Below are 25,844 nucleotides of genomic sequence, written 5' to 3'. Positions count from 1 at the left end.
AATAAAGAAAAACCCTTGAATGAGTAGGTGTGTCCAAACTTTTGACTGGTACTGTATATAAACAAAATTATATTACCCAAGTCACTCCCAAATTCCCTTTTATTGTCCATCTAAACTATATTGACAGCACAATTTCAATCGTCCTTTAGCGGTCAAGGGCTCTCTTCCCTGATATCAAACCAGCAGGAAAAGTCAATAAATATTTACAAAGCAACCATGCCCCTTCCCCATTACTTCCGACACATTAGCAAAATATGTATTTACATGAAAATTAAATACAACAAAGAGAACTAAATGAAACAATACGCAGGTACAATATGACATTGATATGAATATAAAAATATACATTGTGAGGCGTCCAAAAAACACAAACAACACAAATAAATAACGTAAACACCTTCTGCCCAGATGACCCTCTTTAGTATTAACATCAGCAAAATATCGGGAGTGTCAATTGAATGAATGTTAGCTCAGAAAAGATGGAGGAAAATAATTATAGGTCAGCGACACAACAGTAAGAAAGAAAATCACTCTGGCTCACTAGCCATCCTCAGACACTCATTAGTCTGCTAGTCTTGCCCACCCAGAGCTCTCCAACTGGACTGTAAACAACCGCTGCTTACAGCTCCTCTGTGGAGGAAAATGGCATCTGTCCTTGGTTTATATATACATAGGAGTCTCCTGTCCTGTTAAGAGTCTGAACATTGCCGCTGGCATTGTCTTCATGTGAATCTGGTTTAGGAAAAGACAGAAAACGAACATTTAGCTAGGCACTTGCATCTATCGCTTGTTGTTTTATCTGTCAATATCTTTATTGAAAATAATCAAGCTTAGAGGCACACGCTTACAGCCTAATGATTGCATTGATGAATGCATATTATGCTCCTTCCTCTTTCAAAGAGGTACCTGCCTTGGCCAGTAATCTAGTTTTGTAAATTCTCATACTATTTGAATGTGGTGTCCTCTGAGCTCCTTTATGAATTCTATCTGAAGTGAACCTCACCTCGCCCACAGAGTTTGAGAGGGCTTGGACAATCTTCTCATGCGCTGTAGCCACCACGCTTTGGCCATTGATCTCAATAATGCGGTGGCCAACCCGGACACCCCCCCGCTCAGCAATACCGCCACGCATCAGGCTGCAGATCTGTGGGTGAAGATGACAAACAGAAGGTGAATATTATCCTTCATGGCAGTCACTCATCCCCAGGGGCAACAAGACAGGGGCAATTCTAAAGGGGAATAAAGCAATGATGCAACATTGTTCCATTAAATCTTCTGGAACAGTTGTATTGCTAAAATGTCAAGGATAGTTCATGGATTTGGTCGTGTGATCCTGATAGGGAGAGGCCAGGGGGAGATTTGAGCTCTGTGAATGACATTGTAAGGTTCATCTGTATGCAGGAGCAAGGAAAATGGCAGTTGACACCGAGCTGATAACCTAAGGCAAGAAAGCTCCTAGCTTCAGCCTCAGTGCAACGATAGCCACAAGAGATTAAACCGCAATTACATCTGGATTTATTTTTTTTAAATAGGATTTTAAAGGGATATTGTCAGGCTATATAAATATTGCTCTAAGGAGTTGACAATTTGTGTCATAGAAGCAATGTGCCACAGAGGATAACTTGAATACAGCAGAGACTTGAATAAAGTGGTATGAGGAACACACTAAAATACGTGTGTGTGCGGGCGCAGCATGTTTTTTTTCATCAAAGCTTGTAACGCTCATGATGCAATCACATACGCACAGACCTACAGGCCAACAGCTTGTCATATCGTTTGACACAGTATTATTTTCCTCAGAATTGGTTTCTTTAGACTGTACCAGCTGAGAGGAGAAAACAAAAAAAGGTTTTCATAATTTACGGGGCTGTCTTCTCCTATTCAGTTAACGTCATCTGAAATCCTCCTGAGGGAACTGAAGTTTCATTGGACAAAGACATTGATATAGTTGTCACAAATCCCGCCGAGGATGGTGGCTCTTCCTGTTCGGGCGGCGCTCGGCGGTCGTCGTCACCGGCCTACTAGCTGCCATCGATTCTTTTCTTTTTTGTTTCTGTTAGTTTGGGCTGATTGGGTGCACCTGTTTTGAGTTTAGTTTTGTGGGTAGGCTATTTAAGGGCAGGTAGCCCGCTGGCTTTTGTGCGGGCTTGTATTCTGTTATTTGGTGTTGGATTGTGATGTGGATTTTATTATTTTCTCGGGACAGTTTAGTCCGGTGTTTTTGGACTCGTCTTTTCATGCGCCCGTGTGTTTAGGGCATGATCGTTTTCCCTGTCTATTGGAAAATAAATCCACTTTCTTGAAACCCTGCTCTCTGCGCTTGACTCCTCCACCCAGTACTCCTAGCAGCTCTGACAATAGTCCAGAATCTCATCAAAAACATTTTTCAACCAGTCACAGATTGTTATCTCAGCCTGTGTTATTCAACCTACACATGAGAACACAGTATCCCAAAAACAGACAGAAGAAGAGTGGTCAAGGCCTTTTGCCGTTGAGTGATGACTTGAATGAAAACACTACTGTACTGTGTTCATGGTTTGACATTGCACACAGGGCTAAGCGGTGGTGCCTGATCTGATCGTACTTACAATCCCATTCTGAACGCTGAAGCCCAGCTGGTACTTGAGGTCTGGTCTCTTGATGAGCACGGTGGTGACAGGGGGACAGCTCACAATGTTCAGCTTCACCTGCACCTGGTTCTTCAGGCCCTGATGGACAAACACAGCGGTCAGACAGAGCAGAGGGCGTCCTGCAACCTCCACTGGGTTTAGTCAGTGGATTATTTGATCAAATTACAGAATTCATGTAGTGTTACACAACGAATGTAATGTCACCATAATAACCACTAATGACTTTTCCTAGAACTCTGTCCCTGCACCTTGATGATTCCCTGACAGGTGGCGAGCGGTAGCCCCACCAGGCTGGTGTTGTTGATGGACATGATCTGGTCTCCGATGCTGAGCTTCCCGGAGCGGGCGGCCGGCCCACCGTTCATCATGTTGGCCAGGATGACCGTGGGCAGGATGGAGCCCCAGCCAGACTCCACTATGACCACGCCCAGGATCTCTCCCTTATGCTTCTCCAGCTGCAGCTGTGGAGCCAGCCAATAGCAAGAGAGATAGAGAGAGTGATGAGTGCCCCTAGTCAAAGCGATTGTGGGCAGGAGAAAAATAAATCAGGGAGAAATATAATGGTGTAGTGGGAAGAACAGAAACAATGTGCGGAAGAAGGAGGGCCAGATGGGTATAAGACCACTGTCAGCTTCTCTGGTAATTGGCTCAGTCCATGTGCAGTACTTCCACAGAACTAGACTGCCTCACCGGTCATCAGAGACTCTTTCATCCTAAGTAAGAGGTCACTGACTGAGCATCCAAAAGTCCTCAGAAAAGTGGATTGTACAGTGCATCTGAGGCACCAGGATACAGTTACCTCATACAGTTAAATGAGAGTCAAACCTCTTTGCAGTTCTCAGAGTTTGAGAAGTGGATGAGGTCATCGTTGTACATCTCCTGCGTGTTGATGATGTCACTGTACTCCTTCTGACTCAGGTCCTCTGGGTTGATGCCGTTGGCCCTCAGGAACTCCTGGTAAGCCACGCTAAACGACTGCCCAATCGACTGGGCTATGAGCTGGGCCTGGAGAGCCAATGAGAGGATACAAAACAGAATTTACCGATGAGTGTTATAGTCAAATTGATGTGGTCTGAGAGGCTTATTCCCCTCCTAGTAATTATATTTCTATATAATAAAACCAGCTATGCATTTGTCAGAGAAGCAAAACACTGACAATACACTGTCATAGTGACAGCAATGGGGAGAATCACATCACAGAGCAACTGGGGGATACAGATCAATATTCATTTATGTGGTATGAATCAATGCAGTGAAGCAACATGGAGTTGCTTCACTGTTGCCAAGTACTATATGAGGTCCAATAAACATTGAATTTAAATGTCAAAACCTATTTGCCATTTCTTCATTACTGACAACTAGCTTCTGTCCTGGCATAATTTATTAAAACCATAGAAATGGACCACAACATGTTTGAAAAGCTAGAGTAGTAAGCATCATGAAGCCTGTAGCCTTGGTGCAATGATTGCTTAATTTTTCGTATAAAATGGCAAAGGTATTGATTGTAAAAAAGCTGATCTAAAGAGGAGAATAAAAGGAGAGTAATCTAATTGCATATCATATGATATTAGAGGTGGTTCTATCCCAGTTTCCCTATAATTCCCGATATTTACCTCCTACCTTCCCTCAGGCAGTTTTAGGGAATAATATGTTTTCAAAGGAAGGCAGCAAGCTGTGGTTGCCCTGTTAACAAACTGACATCCAACCGCATGCTGGGCTTTGATAGACACACGAAGCACATCCTGGACTGTGGTGTGGGTGAAAATTGGCAGTATTACTGTGACAGACAGCATATCACACATTGGCAACGTATCTACACTGGCCGAGGGACAGGGGGGCAGTTAACCAGTGATTGAAATGGCAATATAAACAACCTGCTATTTGAGTTGTAGGAATCGCCTACCCCTAACCCATGGTGCAACTCAGTAAATCCTGCCCATAACGAATGAGGACAGTAAAGCCAGTCGTTGACCTTTTCCAGACCGGTAGATCAAGGATCAGGCCTACCATGCAATAGGTAGACAGTAATAAGACACTGTTGGGAGAGGCATAATTGAAATATATAATTGTCCCTTCTGAGCTGAGGATGAATGACTCATGTGTTAACATTCAGACTGACTGTCCTTTATATCACACCAGCTAATTAGACATAGAGAAATGGCGACTAAGAGGGACAACGGCAATGCAGGGGCAGACGCTCGCTGGCAAGGGGAGGAGACAGGCAGAGAGACTGGCCTATCAGAGGTGGATCATCTTTTCTTTTTTTATGTTATTTAACCTTTATTTAACTAGGCAAGTCAGTTAAGAACAAATTCTTATTTTAAACAGGTCAGAGGGTGTTCCTGGTGAGCATGTCATTCATAATGTGTTGTTGTGACTAATCTCTGAATCAGTCACAACCCATTACCTCTACATTTAGAAACATGTCCTGTGCATAACCTGTCACCTGGTCCTGATCCATTGCACCATTTGATATTAGCCTCAAGGTGCAGATCACAGACATTTACACACATTCACTTACGTCCTCAGACTCAAAGACGTGGCATATCATCCGGTACTGTTTCTTGGCCTCTGGGGCTCCAGGTGTGGTCTCGATGCAGTCCTGGGAGGCTGTGCGCGGCATGCGGCGCCTCGCCATCAGCACCACGATGTTCCCAATGTCAGCTATGTAGGAGATGGTGCGCAGGGCGTTGTCCATCATCGTTTCCTGTGTACGCCACCACAGCAACAAACGATGAACAACTAGTACCTTCCCTTGTAGACGCATACATGTGAACAACAAACAGGGTATCATGACGACCGAACACACTGTAACAGGTGTACTAATACACAGTATAAAAATACTAAAATATTTACTGTATTACAGTTGACGCTTAGAGTAAAAGAAACACATTGTGTGTTTTGTAAGCCTCAGGCGAAGTATGACAAGGTGTTTATCTTCACACGAGCGTCTGGTAGCGAGGGAGGAGCGGGAACGCTCAGCTCCGACCTGCACGCTCTTCAGCCAAATATCATTAGTCCGTCAGCAGAATTAATGATCCAATTTGTCTGTGCATGCCGCGCCCACCGCCTTTCACCTTTCTCATGGCGAGCAGCCTCAGCAGAGTGGCAGAACTCCATGCATGTCCCCTCAGCAGGCCGAGGCGTGGGAATCACACCTCTAATCAACCTGAGGTTCTCCAATGTTCTCATCCCCTCTGGTACACACAGACAGCAGGGGCTGAACCGAGGCACAGACATTTTTATTCGCGGCACAAATGTTCTTAGTGTGTATGAAATATGACATTATTCCATCTAGGAAATGGTAGAATTGGTATAGTAAATAAGACAAATCACATGAAAGTGCCATTGTGTTGCAGTTCTGATTTCAACCTCTCACCAACTAACCAACAGAGCCCCATAAAACCGGACTTCTCCCATCGTGATGGTTGTGGGAAGCAGGTAGCCTTGTTCCAGGCAGGGAGTGGAGTGGAGAGACACTGCATTGCAGCACATTACAGTAGGCTGTGCCAGGCAGCCAGCCCACACACTGCTGTTCTGTTCAGTCGGACTGCAACTCAACGACAGGGACACACATTCTGTTCACAGTCAGTCAGCTGGCACTCTAGTAAGTACACCAGAGACGTCATTTAACACTGCGGCTGACCCTCTCACATTGGACAACCTTGTTCCCCATTATGTTCCCATAAGACATTAAGGCATGACATCAAGAGTAAAGTGCTACACCGTACCTCATTTATAACTGCTTTACTGTTCAAAGCTACGTGTGTGTGTGTGTGTGTGTGTGTGTCCTAAATAATTTGGCCTTGGAGTCGAGATGATTTCTGACTAAGAACTATTGCAGATGGATTGGGTTGGGAATCAAACGGGTTGGGATACAAAGTGTTTAAAACTAGCTTTCATCTTCCTGCTACGTCCCACTTTATTGACAGTTGTCCATAGATGCTTTCTGCCTTTAACGTTTATTTATCTGTATCCTCGCTCAGAGGGAGATCAGATGAAAAAAATATTAAATAAATGAATGATCATCCAATATCCGTCACAAAGGTCACTGAGTGTCACGCCCTGGCCTTAGTATTCTTTGTTTTCTTTATTATTTTAGTTAGGTCAGGGTGTGACATGGGGAATGTATGTGTTTTTGTATTGTCTAGGGGTTTTGTATGGTATATGGGTCAATGTCTTGTCTAGGTGTTTGTATGTCTATGGCTGCCTAGATTGGTTCTCAATTAGAGGGAGCTGTGGTTCATTGTCTCTAGTTGAGAGCCATATTTAAGGCAGTCATAGGCATTGGGGTTTTGTGGGTAATTGTCTATGTTGAACGTTTGTTGCTTGTCTATGCACTTACGTCGTTAGCTTCACGGTCGTTTGTTGTTTTGTTTAGTTTGTATTCAGTGTTCGTTTTTTCCCTTCTCTAAATAAAAGAGAATGTATTTTGCACACGCTGCGCCTTGGTCCTCTCTCTCACCCATAGACGTCCGCCAGACAGAATTACCCACCAGAATCGGACCAAGCGGCGTGTCAAGCGGCAACAGGAGCAATACACACAGGATTTATGGCAAAGGGAGCAGGATATGGGCTACACTACGTGGGAGGAGATCGACAGGTGGGCGATCGACCCAGGGCGAGTGCCGGAGCCTGCCTGGGATTCTCTGGCGCAGTGCGAGGAGGGATACCGGCGAATGGAGGCAGCACGAAGACGCGGTAGGAAGCCTGTGAGTCAGCCCAAAAAATGTATTGGGGGGGGGGGGGGGGGGGGCTAAAAGGGAGTGTGGCGAAGTCAGGTAGGAGACCTGCGCCTACTTCCTGTACTTACCGTGGAGAGCGAGAGTACGGGCAGACACCGTGTTACGCAGTAGAGCGCATGGTGTCTCCTGTACGTGTGCATAGCCCGGTGCGGTACATACCAGCTCCTCGTATCGGCCGGGCTAGATTGAGTATTGAGCCGGATGTCATGAAGCCGGCCCAACGCATCTGGCCACCAGTGCGTCTCCTCGGGCCGGCTTACATGGCACCAGCCTTACGCATGGTGTCCCCGGTTCGCCTACATAGCCCGGTGCGGGTTATTCCACCTCCCCGCACTGGTCGGGCGACGGGGAGCATACAACCAGGTAAGGTTGGGCAGGCTCAGTGCTCAAGGGAGCCAGTACGCCTGCATGGTCCGGTATTTCCGGCGCCACCTCCCCGCCCCAGCCCAGTACCACCAGTGCCTACACCACGCACCAGGCTTCCTGTGCGTCTCCAGAGCCCTGTTCCTCCTCCACGCACTAGCCCTATGGTGCGTGTCTCCAGCCCATTACCACCAGTGCCTACACCACGCACCAAGCCTCCTGTGTGTCCCCAGAGTCCTGTGCGTCCTGTTGCTGCTCCCCGCACTAGCCCTGAGATGCGTGTCCCCAGCCCGGTACCACCAGTGCCGGCACCACGCACTAGGCCTAATGTGCGTCTCCAGGGTCCAGTATGCCCTGTTCCTTCTCCCCGCACTAGCCTGAAGGTGCGTGTCCTTAGCCCGGTACCTCCAGTTCCGGCACCACGCACCAGGCATACAGTGTGCCTCAGCCGGCCAGAGCTGCCCGTCTGCCAAGCACCGTCAGAGCTGCCCGTCTGCCAAGCACCGTCAGAGCTGCCCGTCTGCCAAGCACCGTCAGAGCTGCCCGTCTGCCAAGCACCGTCTGAGCTGCCCGTCTGCCAAACACCGTCTGAGCTGCCCGTCTGCCAAGCACCGTCTGAGCTGCCCGTCTGCCAAGCACCGTCTGAGCTGCCCGTCTGCCAAGCACCGTCTGAGCTGCCCGTCTGCCAAGCACCGTCAGAGCTGCCCGTCTGTCCTGAGCAGCCAGATCCGTCAGCCCGTCTGTCCTGAGCAGCCAGATCCGTCAGCCAGCCATGAGCAGCCAGATCCGTCAGCCAGCCATGAGCAGCCAGATCCGTCAGCCAGCCATGAGCAGCCAGATCCGTCAGGCAGCCATGAGGAGCCAGATCCGTCAGCCAGCCATGAGCAGCCAGATCCGTCAGCCAGCCATGAGCAGCCAGATCCGTCAGCCAGCCATGAGCTGCAGTCCCTCAGTCCGGAGCTGCCGTCCCTCAGTCCGGAGCTGCCAGATCCGTCAGCCAGCCATGAGCGGCCAGATCCGTCAGCCAGCCATGAGCGGCCAGATCCGTCAGCCAGCCATGAGCGGCCAGATCCGTCAGCCAGCCATGAGCGGCCAGATCCGTCAGCCAGCCATGAGCGGCCAGATCCGTCAGCCAGCCATGAGCGGCCAGATCCGTCAGCCAGCCATGAGCTGCCGTCCCTCAGTCCGGAGCTGCCGTCCCTCAGTCCGGAGCTGCCGTCCCTCAGTCCGGAGCTGCCGTCCCTCAGTCCGGAGCTACCCCTCAGTCCGGAGCTACCCCTCAGTCCGGAGCTACCCCTCAGTCCGGTGGCGCCCTCTGGGATGGTCTTCAGTCCGGGACTTGCTACAAGGGTCGCCGCTCCAGAGGCGCCACCAAAGCGGGTATTGACAATGGTGGAGTGGGGGCCACGTCCCGCACCCGAGCCGCCGCCATAATAAGGCCCACCCCGGACCCTCCCCTTCAATGTTAGGTTGTGCGGCCGGAGTCCGCACCTTTGGGGGGGGGGTACTGTCACGCCCTGGCCTTAGTATTCTTTGTTTTCTTTATTATTTTAGTTAGGTCAGGGTGTGACATGGGGAATGTATGTGTTTTTGTATTGTCTAGGGGTTTTGTATGGTATATGGGTCAGTGTCTTGTCTAGGTGTGTGTATGTCTATGGCTGCCTAGATTGGTTCTCAATTAGAGGCAGCTGTGGTTCATTGTCTCTAGTTGAGAGCCATATTTAAGGCAGTCATAGGCATTGGGGTTTTGTGGGGTTTTGTGGGTAATTGTCTATGTTGAACGTTTGTTGCTTGTCTATGCACTTACGTCGTTAGCTTCACGGTCGTTTGTTGTTTTGTTTAGTTTGTATTCAGTGTTCGTTTCCGTGTTTTTTCCCTTCTCTAAATAAAAGAGAATGTATTTTGCACACGCTGCGCCTTGGTCCTCTCTCTCACCCATAGACGATTGTGACACTGAGAGGAGTTGCGTGGCTATGACCCCACTGCATCTGATTGGTCCTGTCAGGGCTGGAGTCAGGACCTCTACTCACCTGTGTGTCTGCGTTGAGCACTTTGATCCTCAGGGTGGAGATGAAGAGGTCCACCTCTGTCAGTGTCTGCGCATCCCCCTCTGGGCTCTGGACGGAGACAAAAGAGAGACAGGTGTGTCAGAGTCCCCCCTGAGGCAGGAGAGAGCGGCCCGGGTGCCCGTTCTGTAAGCACCCTGGCCGGGGACTGAGGAGAGCTCACCAAGTGCCCACGGTTAACAGGCTGCCCTCTTTAATCTCCGGTTGAGAGCAGTTTTAAAGCTATTTCATAAATCATGTAATGATGTTATAGGTTGGGCCCCCGGCGAACTCCTGGCAAGCTTACAGTAGGTGTTCAGTCAGTGCTGGACTATGGCTACACCCATAGAGAACAGCCATAAAATGTACATTCATATTCCATCTCATAATCTGAATTATAACACATTGTAACACATTGACATCTACTAAAGGATTGGTTAGTAGCATTGCCATAGGATGTTGTTGTTGTTTATTGAGTGGTGGTCATGCTCACATTGTTCCACACAAAATGGGTCTCTGAAGGCTACTATATCTATACAAATGGGGACTAGGCTAAGTGACTAATAATATTCATTTTCATGATAAATGGTCATGTGACTGCGCATGCATGACTGCATGGAATACATGTGGAATTAAAAACAGCCATCTCTGTGACAGACAGAGCCAGCATCCACATCAGAGCAGAGTGGAAGGGATTTGAGGCAGCAGCAGTGAGGGCTGCTCAATATAGTCACAGAGTGACCCGGTTGGCTCTGGGGCTTTACATCAATAGGTCCGACATGATGTTGGTGTGTTGAGAGTCGGCACAGATGAGAGCAGGCGCAACATGGCAGCTAAGCCATTACAAGCTGCCGGATGTGTGTGAATACCAGTCCCAGGCATGTGGTTTGCATTCACGCTAATCACCACGCACTGCGTGTTAATTCAATCACATTTGATTTAGGTTAATTAACTAAGTACTGATGTGTGTATAATGAGCAGCAGAATACATGTTTTTTTTATTTTTTTTTTATTTTTTAAATATGCAATATATAATGAAGCAATTTATCTGATGATATGTCTAATAGTATTAATTAAAATTTGTAGTAATTCTGTGTAGGCTAGAATATTTCTTTGCATCATCAATGGATTTCATGTTTGCTGGCTCTGATTTTCAGAGCACAAGCTGCAGGGTCGTTCCCAGAGTTCACACAGTCCAGCTTATCAGTGATGCATGCCGGGTAATCAGATGGAGCGGGATTATGGAGATTCTCATCATAACTCTAGTCACCTCCTCACACTCCACGGCTCAGAGCGTGTCAGGGTGAGACAGACAGACAGACAGACAGAACACACAGATGGAACAGGGAGCCGGAGGGTGAGGGTGGAGTCAAGGTGGCCCCTCTCTCTGTTCTTATCAGATCAGATTGTTTTTACACACCGCCTTTTTCTTGATTTTGGCAGCCTTCTGAACCCTCTGGGACGAGACGTTGGGACAGAACAGGGTCGTCAGACACGGGACGGGAGGAGCGGCAAAAACAGAGGGCAGGAAGTAAAGAAAGTAAAAGAAAGTAAGAGACAATAACTCAACCAAACAGCAGGTGTATCATTGCTCTGAAAAGGGAGAAGAGCGATGGCACAGCTGTGTTCTGCAGAAACAAATTAAAACGGCAATTAAAAGGATCATAATTGCTATTTTTCTTTTGAATACAGCAAATCATAAAGACATGCAAAAATGAGTTGATATCACACCTTAATATCAAAGTAAAAAAGGAACTTGAGTGTAGCATATGCAAATACTCTATCAAAGGGCTTCAGGTTCAAATGTGAAGTCAAGGCAAGACATCCTCGGCATACCTTTCCTGTCCACAACACATTCTTTCAGAAAATGGTGAAGAATTACAGCAGAGCCCAGCATATTGAGATGACTTGACATGTAATTTAAGGCAACACAATGATTTAGTCCTGTATTGACGTCAGTCACCATCCCCCCAGAGAAATGGGGTGTCAAAACGGACAGTTGTTGACTGACTGGTTTTCAAATGGTCTAAAAACAACATATTGAGAAACCTACTGTAGGGTGGCTGACCAGAAAACACTGACAAACACCGATTCAGTTATTTCAGTTGATTCAGATTCAGTTAAGATTCAGATTCAGTTCATTCAGATTCTGTTAATTCAGTTAAGATTCAGTTTATCTCACACCTCCTGTGCAACAGACTAGGTATCCCCCTTTCCCAACACTGAACCCCATAAAAAGACCTTAACGCTGTATGTCAACTGCACAGGACCAGAAGGAGGGTGTGGTGAAGTCCAGACACATGTTTGTGTTTGTGAGCCCTGAGCTGAAACTGGTTCATCTGTTCCAGTCCCATCCATCATCAGTCAGATTGACTCCGTTACTATGGCTGCCTGAGAGAGTTGGTACCACAGCTCTCTGCAAGCCAGCCAGTCAGGAGCAGAGGAAGGGTCAGCACTCTCTCTACCGCTTCACCATTTGCTGAGACACAGAGCAGAGGGCATGATCTCGCCTCTCAGTCGGGTCGAGCAAGTTGGATGTTTGCATGCTGCAACTATTACGTTTATTTGTGTTTGTATGGGAAGCAGAGCAGAGAACGGCCTTCGGGGTGATGATCCTGGGTTGTTTGTAACACATGTACACCTTCTAATCTGAGTCTTCCAGCTACATCTACTGCATCAAATCAAGGCAGGCAGAAAAAGGAGTGGGCGATGAAGCTTCATAAATATTACATCAACATGATGGGAGCATGCCAAAAAAGATCTGTATAAATAAAACATACGACAACGATTTTGTGTGTGTGTGTGTCTGGCTTACTTTGTTCTCTGTAGCTTCGGACTAAATATTGTGGACAGCAGTGTAATTAATCTGTGTGTGGGTTGTTGTTGGTGTGGCTAAGATCTGAGAACTATAAAATGGTACCGAGGGAGGCAGACAGCACAGAGCACCCTGCCCAGTCCCAGTGCTCAGGGGTTGGTGTGTGAAGAAATGGTAGCTACCAACACATAAAAGAGCCCAATCCCCTGCGTCCAGAGTGACATATGGCCAATTCATCTGTGGAGAGACACATCATCTGTAGTTCCTCCTCAGATGAGGGCAGAGAACAAGTGGCATGCTTCCCGATGGCCTCCTCCACAGCTGAACAGCCAACATAAAAATAATGAATAGGAAAAAAAGATAGGATTTCTTTTCACTGGGATGGATGGAGCCAGATCCCAGCAGCAGTGGAAGGGAGGCAGGGGCCTTCAAGACTCAAATGTCCCTACAAAAGCTGCCAGATGGAAGGGTCACATGAAGCAGACTGCTGCTGGACAGGAGAGTGTGCCACTGTCACACTGAGCTGTGGGCCAATCTGACCCACTGAGCTAACATATACTCCCATCTCTGCTCTGCAGTGACTGGCAGGCCTTGCCACAGGTGGATGTTCCTAAAAGTAGATCCCAGCCAAGTGCCACTGTGAGTTAGGTTCTAGAATATTCATTATACAGCCCAGCACATGTTTTCATGAGAGGGAGAGGAAATGTATTGTGCTTGGACAGTTATTTGAACATTTGGTGTATCATCTTGGGTTGTATTTTCTTTGATCCAATAGGTACAGCTCCTAAAGTCATGTATAGTCTCTCAACAATGGTCTCAACAATACATTGTCAGCACACATGAACTCATTCAAAAACATATACATTTCACTGCATAGGAATGCATACTGTGCAAATACTATGGTTGTGATCATACTGTTATCAGACTGAGGGAAAACGGCCCTTGCATAAATGGCCTTTCAAAAGCTAGACTGCCAAAAGCAATCATAACTCCACAGCTAGTTGAGAGCCAACCAGTAGTGAAGTGATTGGAATGCACAGTGGCGGAGTCTGTTTTGAATATGGCCATTCTCTCTGGCTGCTCCCCATCAGTATTCATAGCAGACAATAAATGTAGAAAAGGGGACGGAAATGGAAAGGGAAACATAACCTCTGTGAGCCAGCAATCCATTACCAACACCATGTGACACATGTTTTACCCCAATCTGACCCAACTGGAGCACTAATGGACTGCTAATTCTGTCCAAATCTCAAACTGCTCTGACTGGGGAGATAAACAGCGTTGACGTCCATGTGGATTTAATAGGCCAATCTGGACCTCACTTGAATTAAAAAGACCAGCACCTTGCACTCACATTTGAAGTCCATTTATAAAACTGCATTTCTCTCTGCCAGATTGCAGACTATCTACAGCAAGAGGTTCCATTTAGAGTGCTAATTAAAAAGGTTTCCAGAGGTTATGTCAATACTCTGTACAAGCTTTGATGTCTCCATCAGTTTTTATATATGCCTGAAACATGAATATAAAGTTTATTCAAGATATACTAGAACTACAAAGATTCAATCATATTGATGAATATCTTAAAGGCTGTTTCCTCTATAGCGCATCATTAAATCCTGACAGTATAAAAATCAAGCAGTGGGTTGTAAACAGAGCTAAAAGGACTGTAAACTAACCCACTGGGGAGGAACATGATTACACAGTACCAGTGTGTCCTACAGTACAGTAGCAATAATCCTACTAGATTGGACACTGTCTCCTGGGGTGTAAACAAACACATCAGACACCCTTCACTCTGAATCTTTCAAAACGGTTCCTAGAGTCACAGTGAAAATATACCAGATCAAAACAACATCCATATGAAAAGGAAGGAAGGGAAGCTGTTTGCGGGATTTGAAACGGGTGGTGCAGTGTGTGTGTGTGTGTGTGTGTGTGTGTGCGCGCATGTGTCTATGTGTGCGTGTGTGTTTGTGCAAGTGTGTGTGTGTGTGTGTGTGTGTGTGTGTGCGCGCATGTGTCTATGTGTGCGTGTGTGTTTGTGCAAGTGTGTGTGTGTGTGTGTGTGTGTGTGTGAGATGGAAAGCCTGTCTGCTGTCTGTCAGTACCTTGACCCGGCTGACAGCCTCCTGGGCCTGCATCATGCGGATGTTCTTGGACGGGTTCCTCTCAGAGAGCAGCTGGGTGGAGCCCAGGTAGTTAGCAGCAAAGATGATGCCATCAATAAGATCTTCTGGCTCACAGGGCCCCGGAACTGACAGAGAGGGACAGGGAGAATGGATGGACAGAGAAACAAAGGAGCAGGAGAAGATAAACGCTATTAGATCATATTTCTTTTGAAAAACAAAGAAATCTCTGTGTTGTTCTAGTTAAGCTCTGAGTTGAAAGGTCATATACGTACACTACCGTTCAAAAGTTTGGGGTCACTTAGAAATGTCCTTGTTTTTGAAAGAAAAGCACATTTTTTGTCCATTAAAATAACATCAAATTGATCAGAAATACAGTGTAGACATTGTCAATGTTGTAAATGACTATTGTAGCTGAAAACGGCAGATTTTTAATGGAATATCTACATAGGCGTACAGAGGCCCATTATCAGCAACCATCACTCCTGTGTTCCAATGGCACGTTGTGTTAGCTAATCCAAGTTTATAATTTTAAAAAGGCTAATTGATCATTAGAAAACCCTTTTGCAATTATGTTCGCACAGCTGAAAACTGTTGTTCTGATTATAGAAGCAATAAAACTGGCCTTCTTTAGACTAGTTGAGTATCTGGAGCATCAGCATTTGTGGGTTTGATTACAGGCTCAAAATTGCTAGAAACAAAGACCTTTCTTCTGAAACCCGTCAGTCTATTCTTGTTCTGAGAAATTAAAGCTATTCCATGCGAGACATTGCCAAGAAACTGAAGATCTCGTACAACGCTGTGAACAACTCCCTTCACAGAACAGCACAAACTGGCTCTAGCCAGAATAGAAAGAGAAGTGGGAGGCCCCGGTGCACAACTGAGCAAGAGGACAAGTACATTGGCGTGTCTAGTTTGAGAAACAGACGCCTCACAAGTCCTCAAATGGCAGCTTCATTAAATAGTACCCGCAAAACACCAGTCTCAACGTCAACAGTGAAGAGGCGACTCCGGGATGCTGACCTTCTAGGCAGAGTTGCAAAGAAAAAGCCATATCTCAGACTGGATAATAAAAAGAAAAGATTAAGATGGGCAAAATAACACAGACACTGGACAGAGGAACTATGCCTAGAAGGCCAGCCTCCCGGAGTCGCCTCTTCACTGTTGACGTTGAGACTGGTGTTTTGCGGGTACTATTTAATGAAGCTGCCAGTTGAGGACTTGTGAGCCGTCTTGCTCAGTTGTGCACCGGCGCCCATTTATTGCTTCTTTAAATCAGCACAACATTTTCCAGCTGTGCTAACATAATTACAAAAGGGTTTTCTAATGATCAATTAGCATTTTAAAATGATAAACTTGGATTAGCTAACACAACGTGCCATTGGAACACAGGAGTGATGGTTGCTGATAATGAGCCTCTGTACGTCTATATAGATATTCCATTAAAAAAAATCAGTTGTTTAAAGCTACAAGTCATTTACAACATTAACAATGTCTACACTGTATTTCTAATCAATTTGATGTTATTTTAATGGACAAAAAATGTGCTTTTCTTTCAAAAACAAGGACATTTCTAAGTGACCCCAAACTTTTGAACAGTAGTGTATGAGTATAGGCAGCCTTCTGTACGTACAATTTGAATAAATAAAACACTTCAATTCTGTAGCTGTTGGGTATTATGCTGAGAAACAATCCCGGCCGAGGCTTGAGCAGTGTTGTAAATGGCCACAGGTGGGCAGGGAGCTGAGAGAAGCACCAGGGGATTCATGTGCCCGTGTGATACGTAGATGTAGACTGTGACAACCACTGAGGGATACAATGCACTGTCATGATATCAGAGAAAGTGAAAGAAAGAAACAGCTCAGCCTCCAGGAAGATTAGGCCCTGCCTTTCGCTGCCCAGTGGTGAGAGGGGCTTGGCGAAGAATACCTTGAAAACTTCTCGAACCAAACGTACTCAAAGGCCTGGGCCTGGCCTGCTTAGATAGAGCCCTCCCACATTGACGACTAACTCACTGACACGTCTGACATGATGGCTCTCAGGTAAATTGTCCAAATAAAGATAGTGAAAAATGTATATTATCATTTGTATTTACTTTCTTGTTTGTCTTCATTTTCAAATGCAGACTCGTTGATCTCTCTCTCTCAACATGTTGATCTCATGCAACAGCTGCAAGCTCATTATTTTCTCTCCTTAATACTCCATGATCTGTCATTTTGCAACTAGATTTTGAGTGGTTATTAAGGCGCTTGAATTAGAGAGACAAATCTAGTATCCTTGAAATGAGCAGATCCCTGCACCCAAAGCGATATAAGCCTCTTACAGGGAATATCTGTTTTTGATGTTGTGAATTTGATTCATTTTTGTCTTTTGATTTCATCCTCGAGATAAACAGACGTAGAGGTGCCTTACCATCAACAAAGCTGGGGAACGATGCAGCCTTCTTTGTTTCCTGAAAAACAGAAAGTCTTGATTGAACTCTCTGAATTAGTAAAGCGGAATGAAATATGCATGATGTCATTTCATGAAACTGAAAGGAAAATCGCCTCTCTGCAAGGCCTTTGGCTTCCACAACAAACAACAGACCAACAAACTCCAAAAGCTTCATTCTGTCAAAGAAGACGAAACATTTTTGAACATCAGTTCAAAGTAGCCAATGAAATTGATACAAACCCTATTCATCAACAGAGGAAGAAAATGTAAGAAGCGATGCAAAAACTGAATACATAGAAGTGTGCTACACTCTTAGAAAACAATGTGCTATCTAGAACCTGAAAGGGTTCTTCAGCTATCCCCATAGGAGAACCCTTTGAAGAACCCTTTTTGGTTCCATGTAGAACCCTTTCCATAGAGAGTTCTATATGGAACTAAAAATTGTCCTACCTGGAACCAAAATTGGTTCTACCAGGAACGAAAAAGGATTCTCCTATGGGGACAGCCAAACAACCCTTTTGGAACCCTTTTTTTCCTAAGAGTGTATAGTACAGATCAAAAGGAAGCACAACTTTATGGCATCGACCTGATTGTAAACAGTGGTCCATGTTAACATGCCGGGTCATGACATGCCTAACTCTTCAGATGTAAAACACTACTGTATATCAATACTTCTACAGAGCTCTGCATGAGAGAGCCACACATTAAAAGCACTCTGAGTAATGGCCCTCACTTAAAAGTCATGCCACTCAAATGGAGGGTCCAGGCTGATATATGTGTGGCTGTTCATTACAGTCTGTTAGGAAGGCCCAGGAGCATTATCAAACCACTTAATAACTTAAAGGGAAACAACTTCCTAGTATATATATTGGTACATGTATGCTATAGTGGCCTCCCACAAATATATACCCAGCTGTTGCTTTGCCAATACTTAAATCCTACTGTATCATACTAGATGACCTTTAAAGTGAAGATGTGCCTTGCTCTGCAGTTCGGCTGTGCTCTCCAGGCTTAGTGGTGGTGTGTGAATGAAAGCCTGGCCAGACAAAACCATGTTAGGATGATAAGACTGGTTTGGGCAGAGGAGAGGGTTCCTATGGAGGTTGCGCAGAGCAGAAAGGGCTTTGTCTCAGAGCGTCATTTGAACAGTCAGGTCAAGGTTGAGTGGTTTTCCCTGATGTAAACACACAGCTTGCTGCTCCCAACCAGTGGCTTGACTGCAGAGTCAAAAAAAGGGCACAGCCAATTCCCTTCCTTTCAGAGCAATGGAAGTGAGGGATGAGGATAGCACCATTGTATAGAATGTCCCTGTGAGAAATGTCCACAATAATAACAGTGGTGATTTCCTTAAGAAAACTGGACAACCACAGTGTGTTACCTGGAGACAGGGACTTCATTCATTCATAAACACAGTTAATTGATTCTCATAAATCCTCTGGCACTGGCCTTTTAACGATCTCAAAGCCTAAGACCAAGAGGCATGGAGAGGCAGCCTTTAGTTATTATGCCCCCAGCCTGACAGAGAACCTGAAGGGGGCCGAAACTGTGGACTTATTTTAAAGAGATTTTAAAACACATTTTTAGCTTTGCTTTTCCTTAGGGTGCTTTTTAGTTGTTCAGTTTGTATAATTAAAAATATATATCTTATGTTTGTTGTGTAGTAAATATGTGACACACCACCTGTATTCGGTCTTACATAGCAAAATTTGAAATTGTGTTTTTTTACATTGGATAAAAGTAGAGACTCAGAGCTACAAAATGGTATATCATACACTGCATTTCAGGAACAATGGGGAAGTAATTCTGCTGTGAAAGTTGATAAACTTGTAAACTCACTTTTGAGAAAATGGCCTTTGAAAGTTTTGGTATCTGGTGAAGAGCTCTTCTTTGTCTACACCCATTCAACATCGTTCAACATCGCTCTTAAGCATTAGCCCCACCCATCTCGTTTCCCCCTCGGAGCGTTCAGAGCGCACACTTGACGCTCTGGCCAATGATTAGTTTACCTCTGGATAACATGAAAACAGCCTAACCAGCTCTGCTGGCAACAATTTTATTCTGCTTTTTTGCCGACGTTTACTGACACCGGCCATATTCAACGGGTGTTGTACACTTTAGCTTAAGAAATGTAGCTAGCTAGCTAGGTAAACAATTAAGCTAGCTAAGTAAACAACGTGTAAGATCACACACATCACGTTAGCTAACGAGCCAGCCAGCTAATGTTAGCTAGTTAAACAACAATGAACATAGTGCCAAATCATGTCGTTAATACCCTGCATGAATCTGCTGGGAGCTAACCAACCAGGTTCAATGTTAGCTAGATAACCTCTGGGATACAGCTTTCATTTTTTATTGTTATTATTTATTTATTTCTTCCTGTAAAGCACATTGTGTTGCCTTCCATGTCTGAAATCTGAAGTATAAATAAAGATTGATTTGATGATAAATAATCTGTATGATAATAATCTGAAGAAAATCCCTTCACACCGGCTCTGAAGGACAAGCACAGGACAGTAATAATACTGTTATGTATTCCACATGATATCATCTGTCGCAATAAGTTTGTACTGCAGACAGAGACAGTTTACCTCCGGGACATTGTTGTTCTCCAGCGGCACGTTGAGGTCAGAACGCTGCTGTTTCCTGGGATGCTCCGCACCGTTGGTCATCTGTGGAGGTTAAACCAGAGGTTAAATAGGGACCAGCGGGCAACAGACAGTTAATAACACATTTCCAAGCAGACAGTAGAAATGAAGGGGAAAAAGGACCGGTTCCTTAGGGAGCTACAGCCAACAAACATTAGTAATACAGTCCGATACATTTCTCTATGGGTCGGAGAAAAGAGAGTAGTTGTAATAGGGGGGGGGGGGGAATAAGGTCATGCTATTACTAGACATGAATTGAGTTCAGTAACACGTGTTTCTGTGAATTACACACACACGACAACATGTTGACTTGAATACCGCTATAGTCAGGACAGTTCACATTTACTTCGCAAAGCATGACAAGATGATGAAATTGCTCTCATTTCATATTTACATAACTCAACAATCCTTCTTTTTACAGTGACAGCACCGCACAAAGTCCTGATTAGTATTCAACATCTACACAACAGCTTGAGCACACAGTAATTAATTAAGAATCCTATCCATTTGTTTGACAGGATAAAACAAATCTCTGCCCTGAGGAAGGAGGAAGTATCAAGCCTGAATCTGATGTTTTCAAACACTTCAGTGAGCCTTAATCACAGTACCTGAACGCTGAAAGCATTTAGCAAAACATTTACAACTGCTGCGTAAAATCACAAACAGTCACCGAATTTAACCTGGGCAGTAGATGTTTTATTTGTTGTCGTCAGTGACTGTTCTTGCACAATATGTGCTTGCTTACAATATAATCCAGTTATGTGGCCTGTCCCATTTCTCTCCAACAACACAGTAAAAAGAACACACACAACCACAAGCATACACACATGCACACCACGGTGGAGCAGGTGTGTATCAGCATGCTGCCATCCCATACTGCAGGGCACACACACAGGCTCTCCCCACACCTCACCATCTGGCTGGGCTGGGGGCGAGCATGGTAGAACACAGAGAGGGGCTTGGTGGAGGACAGGAAGAGGCGTGTGTGTGTGTGCGCGCGCGCGCGGCTGGATCTGAATGAGGGCAGTGGGCGTGGGAGATGGAGAGGGGAGCTCAAGGTGTCTGGCTGTGGCTGGGGGATGGGTCTCCAGCAGGGGGAACGGCCTCACTAGCTGCACTATAGCTAAAATGCAATAACCTGCCTGTCAACCACCTCACACATAATAAATATCCCCCTATCGCAAATCTTGTTTTAATCAGTTCCAATGGCATAGCTCTGCACGAGAATCTGAACATAACCTGGCAGTACATCTTGTGTCTCCAGCTGTGTTAAACACATGTCGTGACCCCACTCTACGAGGGTGCCTCGAGGGGGAGTGGGACATGCATTTCCATTTCACCACACACTGTACAGGTTACACACTTGTGCATGTGTGAAACAGGACAAATATAAGCAGCCCCACGATTTGACCTTAAATGTATAACGTTAGTCTATACAGATCTCTCCCTGACGGCATTGGACCATCCCCCCTCCGGTAAAGTGTAAAGAAGGAGAAGCATGGTTTAAGGGTTGGTTATAGACCTTCTAAAATGGATACTTTGGTAAATGCCACAAAATCTAGTCATGTTTATCCGGGAGATTAGTGTTAGAGGCATCAGAATCTTTGAATTGAAAAAACAAAGTCTGAAAATCAGTTTGATCACTCGGTCCTTGATCTCCCTGTAAAATTTGGACAAGAGATTAACGTTGGATTTCTATTCTGACAACCTTCTCAACACATCACCTAAACTGTACGTCTGACTTTTCATTCACATCATTTCAATAGAGGAGATTCAATGAGTGTGTATAGAAAATACCCATCAAAATGGCCTCTCCCTCTCACCTGTTCTTGAGCCCACTGCTGTCGCTCCTCCGGGGTGCGGGAGCGAACCTTGAAGCCCCTCTGGAGCTCAGGGTTGTTGTGCCGTGTGGAAGGGAGGTTGAGGGACTTGGGTCTGCTGTCGTGGCGGTGTGGGGTTGGGGTGTAGGGGGCAGGCTCAGGCTTGGCGTGGGCCTCAGGAGGGTGGTAATCACTGGGTACACTGTCTTGCACCAGCTCGTCAGGGCTCTGGTCAGTGCCACCGCTGCTCAGACTACCCATGCTCATACTCATCTTGATCTCTGCCACTATCTGGTCAATGTCCTCCTCCGCCTCCTCCCCCGTCTCCCCCTCCACTACCACTTTACGGCCACGGTATGGAGACCGCGATTCGTGAACCACGGAGTTCCCATTGTCCTCCTCTGGGCCATAGTAGTCCCCAGCGTAAGCAACCCCAGCTCTCACCTCCTCCTCTTCCTCTGTGGGTGGGGGGGACTCGTGCAGGACGGCGGCGGGGTGGGGGTGGCGGTCCAGGACGTCGTAGATCTGTTCATCTGGGTCCTGCTCCACCACCTCACAGCGCACCTCCCCCACCTCCACCCACTCCTCCACCGCTTCCTGGCACTCGTCTGTGTCGCCCGGAGGCTCAGCCCGGACATGCTGCACGGTGCTGGCGGTGTAGTCAGCCTCGGCCTCGTTGCAGTCAATGCTGCCCTCCAGGTAGCTGTCATCCTCAGGGCAGTAGCGGATGTAGTAGGTGATGCCCTCGTCCTCCTCCGGCAGACCTTCATCATAGTCCTCCTCCTCTGAGGTGTTGTTCACATAGTCAGAGCTGGAGTCTCCGTCCAAGCTGTCAGCGTGGTCGTGACGGTGGCCGTGACAGCCTGCATGGTCGTGGTCATTGATGTGACTGTGGACGTGGCCGTGGTCATGACAGCCTACAACGTCGTGACTTTGACCGTGATCGTGACAGTCTGCATGCTCGCGGTCATGGCCATGGCACTCTGCATGGTCGTCGCTGTGACTGTGGTCATCATGGCCGTGGCAGTCTGGGTCATCGTGGTCATGGCTGTGTTCATGCTCGTGTTCCGGCTCCGGTGTAGTAGGTGTGTCCGGCCGGCTGTCCGTCAGCTCTGGTTCCAGGCCCTGCTGGCGGCAGTAGTGGACCTCCTCCTCCTCCTCCTCTCCCGGCCCCTCCTCATGCTCCTGGCCGTGCTGCTCTGGGGGGTAGGCGGCGGGGCAGGGAGGCCGGACGGGGAGCTCCACCATGCTGCAGCTGGAGCCGCTAGTCCCTGGCCTCTTCCTATGAGCCATCGCTGGCGCTGGCTGCTTACAGGCCATGCATCTCAAATGGTCCTCAGTCCTACAGAACGCAGAAAGACAGAACCACACCATTAGAGCTATACTGCTACAGTGCAATCATCACAAACAACATTTCAATGAAATACAGTGCAGGAAGGCTACAAAGATGAAACGTTTCGTAAGTGTTATGCCCCCCAGTGAGTGAGCCTAATAGACACCGTGAGAGAGTTAACCACTCTGTTGTCCGACTGTGAAAACCTGTTAGGGCCAATTACAGATGCACTATGACTGACAGGAAGGAAGGAAAGGCACGGTGGATGTTTCGTTTTTCATCATCACATTCAAAACAAAAAGACGTAGTGAGGGAACCAATAAAGGTTTTTGAACAACTGCTCTACCCAAAGTTTACAACCAACTCATTATTCAGTATATATTACCGCAAAAATGGAAGAGGCAAGTGGAAGGGGGAGAAAGTAAGGAACTTGTCTGTCGGCATTGCATTAAAGACCAAACTTGGTTAAAAGAAAATTGTTATGAATTAAAAAAAAGTATACCAGGTTCTTTTAAGGACCAAAAATTGACAGCTGTGCCATATAGATTGCAAAATAGTTGGGAAGTGATCTTTGATGTTCCGATTCCATGGCACATGGATCTTGAACTGATACACAAAACGACGCCGGATTCAAAACGTAGATTTTTTTCAATTTAAATGATTATACAAAATTCTTGCAATCAATAGAATATTATATAAATGGGGGATACATCCATCCCAGCTCTGCAAATTTTGCTGCAAAGAGACTCAGAATCATTAGATCATTTCTTTTGGTACTGTCCATATGTAGCTTGTTTTTGGTCGCAGGTTCAGGAATGGCTGAAGAATTACAACATTTACCTGGAGCTAACTCTGCAGATAGCACTGCTGAGTGATCTGAAAAGTCATAGTCAATCAATCAACAATATAATACTCTTAGCAAAAATGTTTATCTTTAATTTACAATCTTTAGACATTTTGAGAATAGAAAGTTTAAAAGCTTTTGTGAAACACCACAGCACAGTTGAAAAATATATGGCAAATAGAAATCACAACTGGATGGTGTTCAGAGATAGATGGGAGGGTAGCTGAAGGATGGGACTAAAAACAAACAAAAGATTACTATTGTAAAAATATACTATGTCCGAAAAATGTATATAGTATTTATAAACTGGAAGTAGAAACCTAAGTGTTGCTGTCCATTAGTTTACTCAGATTAGGAGAGGGGTGGTAGCCTTAGGGGAAAATAATAAAGTAAAATATTATATATTTTTAAAATATATATATATATATATATATATATATATATACACTGCTCAAAAAAATAAAGGGAACACTTAAACAACACAATGTAACTCCAAGTCAATCACACTTCTGTGAAATCAAACTGTCCACTTAGGAAGCAACACTGATTGACAATACATTTCACATGCTGTTGTGCAAATGGAATAGACAAAAGGTGGAAATTATAGGCAATTAGCAAGACACCCCCAATAAAGGAGTGATTTTGCAGGTGGTGACCACAGACCACTTCTCAGTTCCTATGCTTCATGGCTGATGTTTTGGCCACTTTTGAATGCTGGCGGTGCTCTCACTCTAGTGGTAGCATGAGACGGAGTCTACAACCCACACAAGTGGCTCAGGTAGTGCAGCTCATCCAGGATGGCACATCAATGCGAGCTGTGGCAAGAAGGTTTGCTGTGTCTGTCAGCGTAGTGTCCAGAGCATGGAGGCGCTACCAGGAGACAGGCCAGTACATTAGGAGACGTGGAGGAGGCCGTAGGAGGGCAACAACCCAGCAGCAGGACCGCTACCTCCGCTTTTGTGCAAGGAGGAGCACTGCCAGAGTCCTGCAAAATGACCTCCAGCAGGCCACAAATGTGCATGTGTCTGCTCAAACGGTCAGAAACAGACTCCATGAGGGTGGTATGAGGGCCCGACGTCCACAGGTGGGGGTTGAGCTTACAGCCCAACACCGTGCAGGACGTTTGGCATTTGCCAGAGAACACCAAGATTGGCAAATTCGCCACTGGCGCCCTGTGCTCTTCACAGATGAAAGCAGGTTCACAGTGAGCACAAGAGCACATGTGACAGACGTGACAGAGTCTGGAGACGCCGTGGAGAACGTTCTGCTGCCTGCAACATCCTCCAGCATGACCGGTTTGGCGGTGGGTCAGTCATGGTGTGGGGTGGCATTTCTTTGTGGGGCCGCACAGCCCTCCATGTGCTCGCCAGAGGTAGCCTGACTGTCATTAGGTACCGAGATGAGATCCTCAGAGCCCTTGTGAGACCATATGCTGACACATGCACATTTGTGGCCTGCTGGAGGTCATTTTGCAGGGCTCTGGCAGTGCTCCTCCTTGCACAAAGGCGGAGGTAGCGGTCCTGCTGCTGGGTTGTTGCCCTCCTACGGCCTCCTCCATGTCTCCTGATGTACTGGCCAGTCTCCTGGTAGCGCCTCCATGCTCTGGACACTACGCTGACAGACACAGCAAACCTTCTTGCCACAGCTCGCATTGATGTGCCATCCTGGATGAGCTGTACTACCTGAGCCACTTGTGTGGGTTGTAGACTCCGTCTCATGCTACCACTAGAGTGAGAGCACCGCCAGCATTCAAAAGTGACCAAAACATCAGCCAGGAAGCATAGGAACTGAGAAGGGGTCTGTGGTCACCACCTGCAGAATCACTCCTTTATTGGGGGTGTCTTGCTAATTGCCTATAATTTCCACCTTTTGTCTATCCATTTGCACAACAGCATGTGAAATTTATTGTCAATCAGTGTTGCTTCCTAAGTGGACAGTTTGATTTCACAGAAGTGTGATTGACTTGGAGTTACATTGTGTTGTTTAAGTGTTCCCTTTATTTTTTTGAGCAGTGTATATGTATTAACAAAAAATATATATAGTATATG

At 46.1% G+C, this 25,844-nt stretch overlaps 1 protein-coding gene across 1 annotated transcript; it reads right to left on the bottom strand.

Moving 5' to 3' along the window:
• Window positions 1–660: 660 nt before the first annotated feature.
• Window positions 661–22,912, bottom strand: apba2b (amyloid beta (A4) precursor protein-binding, family A, member 2b). Its single transcript, XM_038999248.1, has 12 exons — window positions 21,623–22,912; window positions 19,743–19,823; window positions 17,134–17,173; window positions 14,704–14,849; window positions 11,204–11,239; window positions 9,769–9,855; window positions 5,152–5,337; window positions 3,456–3,635; window positions 2,879–3,091; window positions 2,589–2,708; window positions 1,004–1,144; window positions 661–732 (listed from the first exon to the last, which is right to left on the bottom strand). Exons 1-12 carry the CDS (start codon window positions 22,910–22,912, stop codon window positions 661–663), a joined length of 2,592 nt encoding a protein of 863 aa, XP_038855176.1.
• Between the last annotated feature and the right edge of the window lie 2,932 nt (window positions 22,913–25,844).

Source organism: Salvelinus namaycush, chromosome 1 (genome assembly GCF_016432855.1).
Source record: "Salvelinus namaycush isolate Seneca chromosome 1, SaNama_1.0, whole genome shotgun sequence".
NCBI classification, from domain to species: domain Eukaryota; kingdom Metazoa; phylum Chordata; class Actinopteri; order Salmoniformes; family Salmonidae; genus Salvelinus; species Salvelinus namaycush.
This window is presented reverse-complemented; position numbering and strand designations above follow the sequence as displayed.